This window comes from Plectropomus leopardus, chromosome 8 (assembly GCF_026936395.1).
Source record: "Plectropomus leopardus strain MGB_pleo_1.0 chromosome 8, ASM2693639v1, whole genome shotgun sequence".
In the NCBI taxonomy this organism is placed as follows: Eukaryota; Metazoa; Chordata; class Actinopteri; order Perciformes; family Serranidae; genus Plectropomus; species Plectropomus leopardus.
Window position 1 is genome coordinate 29,712,249 of NC_142183.1, and position 16,882 is coordinate 29,729,130.

General features: G+C 39.9%; 1 protein-coding gene across 1 annotated transcript; it reads left to right on the forward strand.

Moving 5' to 3' along the window:
• The first annotated feature begins 2,664 nt into the window (after positions 1–2,664).
• Positions 2,665–5,245, forward strand: tmem271 (transmembrane protein 271). The gene has a single exon (XM_042492794.2). The coding sequence runs from the start codon at positions 4,076–4,078 to the stop codon at positions 4,865–4,867; it is 792 nt and encodes a 263-aa protein (XP_042348728.1). The 5' UTR covers positions 2,665–4,075; the 3' UTR covers positions 4,868–5,245.
• Positions 5,246–16,882: the final 11,637 nt, after the last annotated feature.

Genomic DNA, 16,882 nt, shown 5'->3' on the forward strand with positions numbered 1-16,882 from the left:
AGTCAAAAAGTCGTGCCTGTCCTCTGAAAGTTTTCACATTCAGGGTAAATGAATTGGAAACAAATCAAATCCAACAACCTGCGACACTGCCAGCAGGTCACACCGGGGCATCATGTCCCTGAACTTGTCTCACATGGTTGCCTCTTAAGTTTGTAAACAAATTTTGGCATTTAATATATATTTTTGCTATAGTTCTAGTTCTACGACATGTCTTTGACATTGCCATCCGCAGTCTAATTGTTCTAGGAGACCTTCTAACACCAGGCAAAGGGACTGCTGAGGAAAACTTTTAGCCAGCTCGGGTGTATTTGTTTGAATGTTGATTCATGCACATTGTTCCTTTTAAAATAAAACATGAATAGAATAGTCTAGATTAGGAGCCTTAATGTTTTCAGTCCAAGGGCCCCTTAGCTGAAAGAGAGACAGAACACAGACCCCCTACTAAGTAGAAGGTCGATGCTCCGTCAGTTTTTCACAATTGGAATAATAATAATACAGTTAACTGACCAACATTTTTCAAAATGGTCCAATCACAGGATCCAGATTTCTCCTTCGTCATTAGTTCAAGGTCCACACATTAAATTAATTACTTCCTAATTTATTATAATATTCAGTGTTATTTGACAAAAATACAAGCAACACATTGGCTAAGAACACAAAGAAGGAAAACATAATGCAAGAATAAACACAAACGGCACTTGTGCTAGAAATTCATTGTACTTAAAAATAAAGTCGGCATTTTTTAAAATTTTTTTTTACAAGTTTTACATGTTCATGAGTTTCTTGCAGCCCATTCAGACTGGACTTGTGACCTGCTTTTGGACCGTGACCCACCAGTTGGGAACCCCTGTGTTTGTGGAACTCACTTTTCTGGATATGTGCTGCACAGTGATTTAGAGTTAGCTAGCTAACATGATTGCACAAGGATTCATGGGTAACAGCCGGCCTGTTATCAATGCTGTGTAGGCTACTGTAAATTCAATGTTTGCTTTTATTATGTAAATTAATGTTATCTTTGCAAATAATATGTTGAATTCACATTTATCTATACTTTCAGACTTTTTTTAAAAAAAATAATAAAAACTTAAAATAAATTATTAAACAATATTTTGGTGGCTTCCTTGCAGTAATTCTGCAGACCCCCACTCATGGACCCCGTGTTGAAGACACAAGGTCTAGAAAAACAATTTTTTTTAACATTTGTGGTTTATGATCATAATCCAGGAAAAATAATAACCTTCTGAACAGTCTAAGCTGAAATTTGTGTTTAGTGCTAATTAGCAAATGTTGTATGCTACAAAAATAAACTAATGTGGCATCGAGTGCTTAAAGTCAGCACGTACCACTTCTAGTTGTTATTATTAAAATGGCTTTTTTACTTTATACTTTACTTTATACTTTATATATATAAACATGCCAGCACTGTCCTCACAAGCATTTTAGTAGCATTTAGCTCAAATCAGCACTGTGCCAAAGTGCAGCTGCTTAATGTCTTAACTTTATCTGAACTATTTTGATTTTCATGCTCCTCCATCCCTATAGAAATGTAATATAATTGAGTGAATGTTTTTCTATTGGCCCTAATAATTAATTTAGAGTACTGAAGACCACATTTACTTGGCATTGTTGCGGATCCTTGATTTGCAATTAGAGCAGCCCAGAGTATTATGGGATGGATTTAAATGAACCAGATTTGTGAGTTAAACATTCACTCTGTGAACTCCATGCCAGCATGGTAGCCTATAATAAAATTAGGTTTCAAGATTAGTAATGTGTATGCCAGATTCCCACCCTTTCTAGTGGCATGTTATGTAACTTAAAAATTTTGCCTCTTTTAATGGTGGCAAGAATATAAAATTAGTCATCCTAATTTTATTTCCTTTTTTGGTTTCAGAATTATGAAGACAGTTGGAGAACAATTAAATACAGAAATAGGATGCTGGCTCCACAATATGATAATATGATTTATTTCTTGGCAACTATCATGTTTTCCCAAATGATTATAATATTTTTAGGCAATATTTTTATCTCAAATGGCTTGAAAAACTGTGCTGTAGCTCTTTAGCATGCTCCCAGACCCCCCCTTAATTTGGGCTGAGCCCACTATGTGTACAACATCTTGCTCCGCCCCTGCCTGTATCCAGCATTGATGACAAAACGTGAACTTTAGGACAAAACTAACACAATGGGCTTCATACTCATACATTTACTTTTAGAGTGTGGGCTCCATCAACTTCTGTTAGGCATTACAACATCGACATGACTCATGCGGTATGTCTTTCTACATTTGCTTTGAGACTAAAGAGAATTTCTAAACGGTAATCCACCCTGTAACACCTCTGCTTCTGTTTTTAGTTTAGTCTGTGGCCCTCGCAATCTCCATCACGACGCCAAGGTCATTAACAAACAACAGAGAGACCGCAGTTATGTCCCCCACCTACACAACAGGTTATTAAATGCCTGCTAAATAAAACGCGAGAAGTATAGTTTCTCCTACGTCCAGGGACGCCTGTTATATTTGCAGGGAGGTTGGCTGAGAGGAAAGATGTAGAGGAGTCCAGTCAGCTGCCATCTGGCCCGGGCTGGATGTTTCAGCACCACGGACAGCGCACGGAGCGCTGTGCACTGTTATTAATGCTTTTGTTTAAGATTTCCAGAAAGATCCACCTGACAATAACAGCAGCCCTTATGAGAACATTATGCAAGGATGACGTAGACATATCACAGCATGTATGTAGCCTACACCACTGTAAAATCTGACAAGTTGATTTTACTTGCCTTGAAAAGTTAAGTAAATTTAACTACTAATCTTAATTTGTGTCTACTTTATACCTAATTGTTAAGTTTACTTAACATTTACTTATATTTACTTCATTTTGTGGGGTTGTTGCCACTCAAAAATAACAAATTGATTCAATTAATCTTTCTAAGTTTTAGCAACTCCAGCAAACCAAGTGCGCTGTGCTAGATATGCAATCTGCCAGTTGCAAACTAGTCAATCATATTTATATATTCTTAAACATGTTAAGAACACAGAGCTTGCAGATTTCCTAACTTCATTATTGGCAAAATTGTCTTTGTCATGATCACGTTAAGTCAGACTAATTTTCAGTTTCACTTATCACTGTTTAAGTTGCAATAACTTTACAAAACTAAGTAAATAAAGGCAAATAGACTTAACAGTTAGATAACAAGTAAAGACAAGTCATTATATTAACTTTCCCTTTTCAAGGCAATCGATTTCCAAGATTATTTGAGGTATAAGATCAGCTTTTCCGATTTTACAGTATATAATGTCTTTTAAATAAAGTTATTATAATTAACCAAAACTCAATGTATTCTTCTTTATTTGCAGGGATGCAGTTTAGCAGCAGTAGGCCTACTAATTAAATTCACTGACTCACAGCTACGGCTACCAAACTGATTTTACGACGAGGCTGGAGGGACATTAAAGGGGTGTGAAGAAATTAATGTTCCTGAAAGCCAATGATTTCTGTTCCTGCTGGTGTTTGTTTTCTCGATCACCAACTAAAAGTCGTTTTCCCACCTTTTCATTTAGCTATAAGGTCACTACGGGGCACCTCGGACACATTTAAAGTGTCCTGTAGGAGTGTTGCAGTGATTTGAGGGCCTGTGGGTCACCGGTCATTGGTCCACAGGACCCTCGAGCATCTCGAGCAGCCGCCGCCTCCTCCTCTGCCACAAAAACGCCACACACCATTCAAGCAGACGATTTGGCGGACTGCAGATGAGACTCTGTGCACAGGAGGAGGAGAAAAAAAAGGACAAACTTTTGTTGCCTCAGGAGGTGATCTGGGGTAAAGTGATCCTCATTTGCGTATCGATAAGTGGCAAAGAGGAGCGCGTATTGTTGCCATTAGTTATTTATATATTCCTGTAAAGCGGCGGGGATGCGAGAGAGACGCCACAGCGGCGAGGATCGCCCGCTCTGAACCGGAGGAGTCACCGGCAGATGATGTCCCAATGTGAGAGTGCTTCCAGAGGAGACGAAGGAGAGGACGAAGGAGGATGAAGAAGGGGGGAGAGGGATCGAGAGCGGCAGAGGTGGAATATAATGAAGTTGAGTGGGAAAGGACTGTGCACCGTTTTCTCCAGCACCCTCCTCTTCGTGTGCGCCCTGAGCGAAGTTGTCGTTGGATTAAGATGCGTCTCGTTGGGATCTACGGTGAGAGCGCATTTCCACCTCGGCGCCGCGGCCGGGGCTTTCTACTCCGGGCTACTTGTGGGAATCGGGCAGGTCTTGCTGGGCTCCGCGATGCTGTGTTGCCTAAAGAAGCCCGGCTGCAGGAATTTCTTTCTCCTCGGGGTTGTGGTCTTCTTGTTGGGGGTCCTCACCGCCTTCTCCGGCGCGGTGGTGGACGGGGACACGGCTTCTCTGGTGGAGAGGAAATATTCCCATTACTGCTTCCACTCTGTGCTTGTGAACCCTGCGTGCGAGCAGCTGAGGGATTACCAGCGGAGTCTGGTCATCTCCACTGTTCTCAGCACCTTGGAGTGTCTCCTCGGGCTCATCAACCTGGTGGTCATCAAAAGGTACAAAGCAGCGCAGTTCTCCAGAAGCCGGCAGTCTCAGAGGCAGCGCGCCGGCGCGATCATCTTCAGCGAGGAGCACGAGTGTTCCTCGGCGGATTTCCAGCCGGTGTCTTACATCAATTTGGGTGTTTTTAATGTGTTTGACGAGACAGGTGCAGAAGTGCAGTGCGGGGGACACCCGTCCATAGAGCTGCCGGGATACTCGCCCACGGACCCGGAGCTCAATCACTGCTTCCCCTTCTCATACCCGCTCCCCAGTGAACTGCCGCCCGCATACGAGGACATTTTCCCCGCTGAGGCATGCAACACATAGCCGCTCCGGAGCTTTTTTTTCTCCCCCCTCTGCTGTGACAATCAATGACTTTGTGCTTAAACAACCCCCACCCCCCACTCCCTCTCTTCCAACAACACCCCCAACAAAAAGCAGTAAGTTACACAGCAGGGCGACAGCAGTGGATTTTAATTCAGCTGATTCCTTCTCATTCTGATCTTTTCTTACATCTGCCGGTATATCGCTCATCACCAGTCAGACTGATGTAGGCTCAGTGAACAGATCAAAGTGATACAGGCCCAGACAGCGCAGGCACATCAAGGCCCATAAACGCAACAGCTTGCTAGTATAACAAAAGCAGAGTTTGTGTTTTGAATGTTTGCTGTTAACATTTTTACTTGTGAATAAAAAGTGTATTTAACCTCATCTGCTAGTATAGCTTTTGGAAATCCTGTTGATGCTGTGGTCAATCCAATTCCCAAGGCTTTAACCAACTTCTTCTGATATAACCTTTTCATTTTATAGAGCCATGTAGTTTATCATCACCTGGGAAAATACATGAGACACATACTCATCATGACATAATGTTGACCAAAAAAAAAAAAAAAAAAGACTCAGCATCTCACATTCGGTGTGTTGTCCTCTTTAAAGGCACACAGTGATTTATTATCTAATTTTCTTAAAAGTTTGCCGACTCAAAGGAGACAAAAAAAGATTTGAAGCATCAGAGGCTGACTTTTTAGTCTCTAATGTGAGTCAAGCTCCAAAACACTGGATCCTACATTTCCCACGATGCAAAGGGATAACATTTTTCACAAGACCATTCTTGTCCGGAAAACGTCTTTAAAATTTTACTGTAAAATCTGACAAGTTAATCTTACTTAAAATAATCTTGGAAACCAAATGCCTTGAAAAAGTAAAGTAAATATCATTATTAATCTTAATTTATGTGTACTTAATATTTAAGTGTTAAGTTTACTTGAAAAGTAACTGTATTTGCTTAATTTTACGAAGCTGTTCCAACATAAAAATTACAGGTGGAATGACCTTGTTCTATCCAAGTGTTAGCAACTTCAGTCAATCAAGTTCGTCAGACTTAACTTGATCATGACGAAGAGGATTTTATTAATAATGAAGATCTGTGAGTTCTGTTTTCTTAACATGTTTAAGAAAATACAAATATGATTGACCGGTTTGCAACTAGCAGAATAAAGGTATATGTAGCACAGTGTGCTCAGTTTACTGAATTTGCTAAAACTCAGAAATATTGCCATTGTTAAGTTTCAGCAACTTCACAAAATTGAATATAACTAAATTTTAAACTTAACAACTACATGTAAAATAAGCATAAATCAAGACTAATAGTTGTATTACATTTTCCAAGGCAATTGGTTTCCTAGATAAAAAAAAAAGTAAAATCAACTTGTCTGATTTTACAGGGCACACCCTCAGTTAGAAATGCAGGTTTTCAATTATAGTCTCCAAGCCTAAACTGAGATAGCCCGAATGACATCACTTTCCTTTCAGAGTGTAGCCTTAGATGTCAAGGGGGACACGTCCCTCTCACTATGTAGAACATATGCATTTGTCCCCACCAATAAAAATTTGACAAGTTTACACCATAAATTGATGCAGAAACTGCACAAATTTGTGCATAAAAAATCATCAGAATGCAGGAAATTAAATGTCTGATGCTTAGTGTTTTTTAGCGGAGGGCCCCCAAATTCCCTGTTGCAGATGTGTGCCCCCCCAATGTTGAAAGGAAACCTATACCTTGTGCTGGACATAGAAGACATTATAATATGTCTGATTTCCCACAGTGAGTAGTACATCTCATGACGTGTAAAATTGGTAGAGTGCACCTTTAAGATTTTGGCGAAATTGCAGATCAAAGATAGGCACGTGAAACTGCTGAGATTGATATAATTGCCATCAATGATAATGAGTGTGTGGGAGGAAGCAGAGGGACAGTCTGAGCCTGAATGCACCGTAAGTCATTTGCTTTAAACTAGCAGCAGGGGTAATGATAGAAAATCTCTCATTTTGGGGGTCTTTTAAAGCACCCGCAGATGTAGCAGCCTGTTCGATATGATACAGCCAGAAGGTGGTCCTGCACCATTTCCAATTTAAAAGATTGGAAACTGTGCAGCGCTGCCTCCCATATTGTTCCATTTGATCCGACTTGAAATAATTTATTAACTCCAGCACACACAAATAAGCACATCAGCTCTCAGCACGGATCCTCCCGGGACCATCAAAACATTTTCAACCTCGTTGTTGCTAATTTCACTTAACAGCTAGAATGATGACAGAGAAAATAATGGCCGAATTGGCTGTCATTATTACGTGGCCACCTTTAGACAACACTACTCTGTGGTAAATCAAGCTGAAATGGTCCCTTTCCCCTCAGATTAAAGCCCTCAAATGAGCATCTGTGGCCAAATGTCTGTTCAGGGGCACTTTGAGAGAGAAACTTTAAGAAGTACTGTACCGGCTCAGTGTAATAATCCTCCTCTTATCCTTTTCAAACCGTGAGATGATGCTTTCCACTCTCCCATTCTACTTAAGACGGGCTTTAAGTACCAAAGCTCAATACAGGACTGATAAAAAACCCTGCTACTCCCTTTCTTCCAAAATTTCATGCCAGTAAAATATATAACCTAAGATTAAGTCAGCGACCTACAAGAGAACAAAAGAGGTCTGCAGGGAGTCAGTGTCCTAAAAGTTTCATGGAGGGGATGTCCAAAGAAAGATGCAAACAAAGCTAATGGTAAGCGCTCTGTCCCACATAGAAGCAGAAAAGAAAACAAGACTTTCAGACCCTTTCGAACAAATAAGGTGCGTACCCTTGCCAGCGGCAACTCTTGAACCTGCAGCACAGACGCCCAGGTCAGCAGTATCACACTGAGTTTAATGAGTTAGCAGCTCTGGATATGTTTCAGGTGGCCTGTTGTGTTTTTTTTATTCTTAGTATGCTTGCAAAGCTACACATTTTAGCAGGACAATAGATAGTGTACTCTTACCTTTCGAGAAAGTATCTAACAATGTTATGGTCTTACCTAACTCTTAGCACCTTGAAATGAAGTTAAATATCAGGTTTTGCAAAGATAGTTGTTCAGGGAGCTGGTGAAATGGAGTAATTCATATATTATTATCATGCATTGTGCTTGGTACTCACCAAAAATGGTACAGCATTCAGTAACTAATGTCAAAATAAACCAAACAATAGCTGAGGTAAATAGACATGATTTGGTTTTACTCAACTGCCTATCAATGGGATATTTCAGAGACTTAAAGGGATAGTTCAGATTTTTTAAATTGGGGTTTTATGAGGTTCTTATCCAGATTCAGTCTATTATACACAGTAAATGTTGGGTGGCACACCCCCAGTTTAGGGAAACAGACAGGAGTGCTGACATGGAAGCTGAGTAATGCACTGGTGTGGATGGGGGCTGGCATCACAACATATTGAAACCCGTTAAAAAAAGTCCAACCTAAAAAACAATCAATATCAGTTTAAAGTGTATGCTACAGTCAGTATGTTTACATGATTTTAGAAAAAGTCAAATTATTGCACTCGTCCAACTGAAACTGGAATTTTAAAATATATGTAAACATGTTAGTCCGCCTGAAATCGTACTGATTCGATTTTCTCAAAGTCGGACTAACACACCTAGATAATGCGGTTTGGGGTCAATTTACTCTTTCATGTATTCCACTTCAACTGGCCTAGCCAATCTGTGCATGCTCCACAGTTCCTGCACTGGACTTTAACCCGCAAGTCAAACAGCATAAATTTGTGAAAAAAAGCCAGAAAAAGAAAAGAAGAAGAAAAAGGGGAAAAAGCAAAACAAGATGAAGGTACCAAGTAAAGCACAGAGTACAACGGAAATGTACAGCGTCAAAATGTTAGCCATGTTTTTACGGTTTGCCACATGCTAACTGGTTTGGTATGTGACATAATAAGTCAACCAAAGGAGGTCCAATAGCAACTAGCTGAAAGGGGGTATATCGCTATTTACCTTGGTGGAGTTGGACATACTTCCATAAATAGCTTCATTTTGTTTTCACTGGAAATCCCTCTCTGACAGTAAGGTGCAGAGTGAAAGGAATTTTAATATTGAATTATGTAGGTGAGACTTTTTAAAAATCTTTTTAATCTTTTTTGCTGCTGACCCCCATCCACAGCAGCAGATTGCTCAGCTTCCATGTAGGACTCCAGCTTGGTCTCCAAACTAGGGGTGTGCTGACTGATATTTACTGCTTGTAATTTACTCTCTATGGATAGGTGCCTCATAGAACTCCACTTTGAAAAATCAGAACTGTATAAATTAACTAAAAATGAGATGGTGGAGGATGAAACTCCAGTCTGTGATCACTCTAATCACCAGAGCTTCAGTTACTGGCTTTATTTGCATTGGGAGTTATTGGACTGATGATATTTACCATTCCCATTTTCCATTTGATTGTCTGGCTAAGCTAAGCATAGACACAGATTTCATATATTTTCAGAATGCACAGGGTCTATTTACATATAAAATAATTGAAAAGTTGTCCAGAATATCTTCCAACTGCCAAGTCAAACTGAACACAAACATCATCACTGCAGATAAATTGCTGATTATATCTTCAAGAGACTCATGCAGATGCCCAGACTAACATTTTCTGACATTTGCTGCTAAAATCTATTGCATCGACAACACAGGAGGGGTTTTTTTTTGCAAATTTTATTCCAAAGAAATTGAATGATTTCGTGGAGACTGAGCTGCTTTTATGCTCCTATTAGGATCACTGTTCACAGCACTAAAACATAAAATTTCACAGCAATATAACATTTAATTATGCCAATTATGCCACTTTTAACATCAGACTGTAGTTAGTGCCACCACAACAGACTGAGTCACATAATTTGGAACCCAAATATGTTAGAAAATCCAGTTTTCTATGGCTTTTTATTTGTTTAGGACATTTTGAGAACAGTTAAAGGTTGGTTGTCAGCACAACAGTCATACACTGAAGAGAAATTCTCATCACATAAAGAGTGATCAAATGTGAGCAAACACAAACCAGTTCTGTATTCAATAATCAGATATGATTTTGCTGAACAGAGTGTGCTACATGTCATTTCAAGAGGGAAATACTGTAAGTTTTACTCCACAACATTGTTTTAACTGTTTTGGGTTTTTTTTCAAGTTATTTGACAAATTAAGATTTTACATATACAAAATGGATGGTGATCTTAAAAAATATACTGCACTGTTGTGAATTAACCCTTTGAGACCTGGATGTACATCAGTTTCTGTTGTGTTGCATTCAGACGCTTTTAACAACTCTTTAAATTCTCTTTAACTCTCTTCAATGGCAATGAGCAGTTGCGTTAAGTGGTGGAAGGTGCTCCTCGAAAAAAAAAGGAAAAATGTCCAGAAACTATATTGATGATTATTAGAATTTTTCTGGCTTATGGGCGATGCTTGGTATTCCATTTAACTTTATCCAACATGTCGGCCGGGTGACAAACTTTCCGCTTTTTACAGCTAAACTGTACACTAAAACATGTTTCTGCAAACATTTGGGGAGAGAAATAGGCAAAGCAGTGAGAAATTCTTGATTCATATTTGATCAGTGCTGTTTAGTTTGACAGCTTTATCGCAGTTCATGTGCTGATCATTGATTGATAGCTGCGCTAAAGACTCCTCGGCTCTGATTGGTTGCTTTCATTTACATGCAGTAAGGCCATTAGACATGGTATAAGGCAATAGAGTAGACAGAGAAGTGTGTTTCCTTTTCACAGATTTGTCTAATTCAGTGCCATGTGGATAAAGCTGCAAAAAGTTATTTCTTATAAAGTTACCAACTGTAGCTTTAAGAGTACGAGACAACCATCTCATTTGAAGAACAATAATTTAACTAACCTGTATAGATGCCTAACACATCAAAACAGGACTGTTACAAAACTCAAAATGTTCACTTCATCGGTATTACTTTATCAGGTCATTAACCCTTTGACACCTGACCTAATTAGTTTCATTTCATTCAAAAACATGGGATGAAGGCAATGAACAGCAAAAGAAATTAGTAAACAAATTACAAGAAAATAATTAGAAAACGAGTAGAAAAACAACAAAAAACTATTAAAAAACTTTAAAACTATTATAACTCTGTAACATATTCTTTAATATGTAATCATGATAATAAGTTAAATATAGTATTGCTGATGCTTTTTTCTTTCCTCCCTTTCTCTATAGCTTTATAAAAATAATTATCTAATTTATTTTTGTTTGTGGAGCATTTCTTACCAAATTGCTCATTAGCTTTTTCCTACATTTTTTTTTTAAAGAAATGATTGTACCAGTTTGTTCAAAGGTTTAAATATTTGTGAAAGGCATCTGAGAGCAGCTCAAGAAAAGTGATGTCACTTCAGTTTTCAAAGGGTTAACTGAAAAATAAGACACTAAAATATATCAGTATGCAATTGCTTGGATCTCATACTGAAAGTTCTCAGCTGGTCTATATGGTTACTTTAAAAGCATAATCGAATTCCTGAAATCCAGTCATGTCTTTTTTTTTTGGTGGCCTCCTCTGGCCACCCCTATGAGAAATTCCTGGGAGCGCCCCTGCTGTGTTGAAATATCAGCTCCATAAGACGTAATTATGAAATGACAGAGTGCACTCAACCTTATGAATAAAAGAGAGAGATATTAACTTTCTAAAAGTCACCACGGTGGGAGCAGTTTAAAAACTGCCGTCTCTCGTGACGAATGAATCCCCGCTCTGTGGTTATTAGCAAATGTCACCTGCCTGTTCACTGGAAAGAAAATGCAAGATCACTCAATAAATCTAATCTGTATTTATCCAGGGAAGCTGACTGAGAACAGATGCTGTTTTCCAGCAATTTATATTTAAGTTCACGTAGTACAGTCAGGGTCTTCTGACGGCCATCAGGTTGATACAGGAGAGGTTAATTGCTAAGTGGCAATGTTTCATGGGAATTGACCTGGTGACCTTTTGCTGCTTTTATGACAAAATCAAAATTAGAAAAACACTAATGCGATGTCAAAAGTGCTTTAAAATGCCACTGTGTAGCCTATCGGTGAGTAATTACCTCCATTAATGTATGAACTGTGCCTCATGACATTTGTCCTGCAACATGAAATAATGCTTCAGAGGTATAATGATGAGTAATTGCACAATTGAAAAAAAGCAAAGCCATGTCAGGTTGTTATGTAGGGCAGACCATTATCTTCAGATCTGTGTTTCTGCGGTCTGGAGGGTTTTTTTCCTCGTGGCTGATCCTTTGTTGGATAGCACTGCTGCATTAGTGTAATGACAGCCTCCGGCTCTGGTCACACAAAGTAAAAACCGCTGACTTGCATCTTTAAGTTCCTCACTCTGAGGAATATAAGGGTGGATTTCTGCACAAGTGATTACACTGCAGACATTTGGATGAGTGATGTACGTGGACAGGAGCGTACAGCCGGGGCGAGCTGACGGAGCCCCGAGACGAGAGAGGGAGATCAAAAATGTCTTTGGCGCTACTTGAGACTGAGTAAGACAATTAGCTCATTAACAAGTGTAATAACTTTTTAAATGTTGTCGCTCCGGTTTTGTAGTCGCTCACACAGAGAGAATAATAGTTATGCTGCTGCAGGCACAAAGGGCTCTCTCACACACACGTCTTGCATTACATTGTTTTTCTCCCTCTGCATACTTGTCCGAATATATGTCAAGGACAAAACTGACGGCCATACTTATGGAAAAAAAAAAAAAAATCAATACTGCCTAAAAGCCTTTCATTAGACACATATCCATTTGTCTGTGTGCAGCTGCCAGAGAAAGTTGTGTCTGGAAAAGCTCCAGTGGCTTTTAAAAGCCAACACTGGGCCTTTCCTGACAAAAATGTAGTTCATTACCTACGTGTGAGCTTCCAAACCATTGGATTCGCTTGAGCCTATATCTTTTTTTGTACTCTGCGAATAGTTTGGAAGACTGTGATTTTCAGTTTTCCTCTGCACGAGCAACAGTGTTAAAGCAGTGTTGTGACTGAATGCACAATGAGCAAAACATCAAAAAAAAGGCACCATAGCAGGGACTTCAAATAGTTTAGCAGCGGAGCTACGTGCGTATCTTGTATTCATATTTATATGAATATGCGGATAATTATAACGGATGTGCTGAAATCACATTCAAAAGCCAGTTGTGCTTTAGCTTCAGCTGACATAGGGGTGTTCATATTTACTGATCAAAGTGATTCTGTATGCTTTGAAACTATATGATCTCAGTGTTCACAGTGTGTTAGGTGGCATGCAGCTCAGTGAAGTTGTATTCATCACAGCAGGCTGTGTGCTTCACTGCGAGGCAACATACACAGAACACACTTCAGTTCATATTGTTCTAAACAGATCATACAGAAACACGTGTTAAAATGTCAAAGAAGTTAAAAAAAAATCACTTCAACTCAAAACCAAATTTAACATTTTTTATGACTTTCAACAATATTGTGTGGGTTAAACCCGAAATTCCATACTAACATAATATTTAGTAGGTTTAAACTGTATTTAAGATTTTTTTTAGTATGTTGGAAACCTTAGTATGAAGAGTGTATCAACTCAATACTATTCAGTGGAAATATTACTGTATGCAAACACTGGACACGGCACCGGCATGAATATCGTCAAAAAACTCAGGTCCAAGTGAAGTCACAAGTCACTGGTGTTAAAGTCCAAGTCGAGTTGGAAGACTTTTTGGATTTTTTCAAAAGTGTATCGCTTGAGCCTGACTGGATAGTCTGGTAGGACCATCCTGTTTCACTCTCTGTGTCGGTTTGGACTCTCTGCCGCCCCAAACACACTCCAGAAATTAAAAACTAATTTGGGCCAATCACAGAATTTGCACCATAGTTGACGATGTCCATTAGGAGCTGCGTTGTAGCTGTAACAGTAATGCCAGCTGCCGCAGCAGCTAGTGCTAACTTAAACATTAGCAGAGTAAACACAGCAATAAGTGAAGTAATTGCAGGAACAGAGTCAATAACAACAATTAAAGAAGGACAAGAGGATGCACTCGCAGAATTTCATGGAGGAAAAGACTTTTTCGCCGTTTTTCTGACTGGATTTGGCAGAAGCTTGATTTACTAACTGGCCCCATTGGTGATAAAGAAGATGTTCCCCAGTAAAGTATTTTTTTGCCACTGTTTGCCCTGATGGAGGAGCAGATATGAGGGGCTGCAAAGCTGGGGATCACAGCCATGCAGATCTGTGTTCACAATGCTTTGGACCAACAAAGAGGAGGCTGCCAGCTGGTATTCAGCAGTCCAGAGGCAGCAGGTTGCTGAATGAGAAATGCAAAAGTATGCTGGCAACGCCAGTGTATCGCAAAAACCTCATGGGGATTGTTGTTGACGACATACAAATCACATACAAATGGTAAATATAAATAAATTATATTTTTTATACGGTTACTGTCTAAATGAAAATGTGTTTGTGTAGCTAGTGCTGACATCAGGATTGGCTGAAGGTGTTTGTCTGTCAAGGCGTATACTCCCACCGACTGAAAGTGTCCAGACTGATACAGAGAGCAAAATGTTGAGCTCACTACATCAGAATGTTTTTTTACCAGGCTACTAAATGGAGTCTGAGTCATGTGGCTCGAGTCCACACCTCTGGTAAGGACCTTTCATGTTTAAGCCAAAGACAGTTCACTAGACTTTGACTAAACAGGTCAACAAATACAGTTCTTCAACTTGAGTGCACATGCTGCAGGAGGCTGATAACGCTGTCGATCTGTACCAGTGAGTTAAGGATTACAGCCAGGTGCTGAGATGTTTGGTGATTTTTCATCCAATAGTTTGCATTCCTCCCTACAGAAAAATCCTGTTTTGAAAATGTAACTTCATGGTTTGTATCAGTCACAGGCCACTGTAATTCAAAAGGATGAAAAACTTTGTTCAGTAGGAGGAAAAAGTGCTATTGACCTCCTGCTGGTTGCCCAGAAGTGGTCGATGAAGGTCACGGATGACTTAACAGTCTTTAGATGTCCGGCTGACTCCACCATCACCGACCATCAGCCGGATTTGTGGATTACAATCAACTCATCTCACATGGCGGCCTGCTGAATTAATAACTAATGAATGCTTTTCCTCACTGTTGATATTTAATTATCTTTTATACTCTGAATGAACCAAACTCCCTGCACCAGATGTCTGTTCGTTCCATCTGTCTGCCAACAATCGAGCACGGAAAGGCATTATAGCTAACTCCTGGCAAGTTTGTTCATCCACTTCGTGATACTGAAAATTATCATGTTAATGGAATTGCTGAGGGCCACATTTCTCACCTAAAACTCTTCCAAGAGAGACACTGCTGGATTATTCTATGGAGTCATTATGTAAGTCACAGAAAGTGTTCACAATGCATTCTAATATTTAAGGTGGAGTAAAAAAACATTCAGGACAGAATCCATTTTCTTCCATTTTTTTTTTTTTTTTTTGCTGAGTTGGACACATAATGTATCTATCAATAAAAATGTAAAATGTAGTTCATGACGGGTTAACAAGCTCCACTGCTGTGCAAGTCAAGCCAGTAGTAATTTTATGCAAACAGTGTTCCCCTCCAGGCTTCTCAACAACTGAGCACAGTTTTAGCGAGCTGGATTCCTCTCAGTAGCTTGGAACAGAAAGTGTGGCGGAGATGCAGCGAGGGGAGAAGGGGAACCCTGGCAGCGTCTGCAGCCACAGAGTGAGGCGTGCGTCAATCAATAGCTCCTGCAGTGGCTGTGTTTTCAGAGCAAGCCAGCTCTAAACTTGCAATAACCTCTTTGGCTCGCTGCCATCTGCCACTTAGCACACAACTCCTGGAGCATCAAAAGAGCCGAGCGGTGCAGCTGAGGTAAGGTCGCTTTCACAGGGAAAGCTCTAACTCGAAAGGCACACATTTAGTTCCCCAGCTGCTCTATTCCTGTAATTACTTCTATATGTTCTGCTGGACCGCCGGCCAGAGTTAGTTCTTCCTTCACATGGAAGAGAAATGAGGAGTATATACAGATCACATTTGTGTGATGAATGTGCGTTCAATATTCACTCCCTTCAGCTAACGTTGTCTGTCTGCTGTATGGTGCTTGGCAGGTAGAGTGCTGTGGGTTTATCAGAGCTTTCTCACTGAAAACAGCAGTGTCTGGAAACAACGCTGATGAGAACGGTGAGAACCAAACCAAAACCAAAACCAAGAGCAAAACCAAAGTGAATTTCAAGATGTTGTAGAACTGGGAGAAACTGCAGTCAGGTGATAAATCTCTGTTGGTTCATTACTACGGGATTCTGCTTCCATCTTATTTGAAGCCAACCGTTTTTTAAATAATAATAATACATTATATGTATAATTTGGAGCATATATATAGCCCTTTTTTACAGAGATTGCGTTATAAGGCTGCTACCAGGTCCCTTTATTTTGCACTGTTTTGCACTGCAGAACCAAAACAACAGTGGCATCATACAGCAATGTGTGATTTTTAGACAACATGCTGGCATTGCAGAAGCAAAAACGGTGTGTCGGTCATGACAGTCAACACAGTACTGTTGGCCTCCAGTGTGACATATAACATGTTCGCAGCCCTTTCTAAACAATATCAATGGCATTAACAATAATTTACTGTCTATGTTATGTGATGGCTGATTGTGGCCTCTGCTCGGAGGGTAAGGTACTTCTGAATCTGATTGCTTTTCCCAATTTGTGAACATTTACAGCCTCTGTTTGACATCTTTGAGTTAGATGCTAACTGCTGCTTAGCTGCTACTAGCTGCTGCTGGCTGTTGCTAGCTGCTTTTTAAATCTTCCGTGTTGGGTTCACATAATGCGTCATCAAAACAGCCAACCTGGTCATGGTCCTGTCTTGCTGACACTCCTGTTTACACAGACACCATTTTGGCTCCCCTGCTGGTTTAAAGGCCAGAAAACTTTGTCCCCCTCATGCTGTGATTGTGCCTTTTGTAAAGAGTGGCAAGGCATAACTGTGCGATTGGACAGGCAGTGTAAAAGGGGCTACTGAGACGGAGCCGGGATTGTC

Coding starts and splice junctions, on each gene's coding strand:
- tmem271 (XM_042492794.2), top strand. CDS start 4,076: ATGAAGTTGAGTGGGAAAGGACTGTGCACCGTTTTCTCCAGCACCCTC.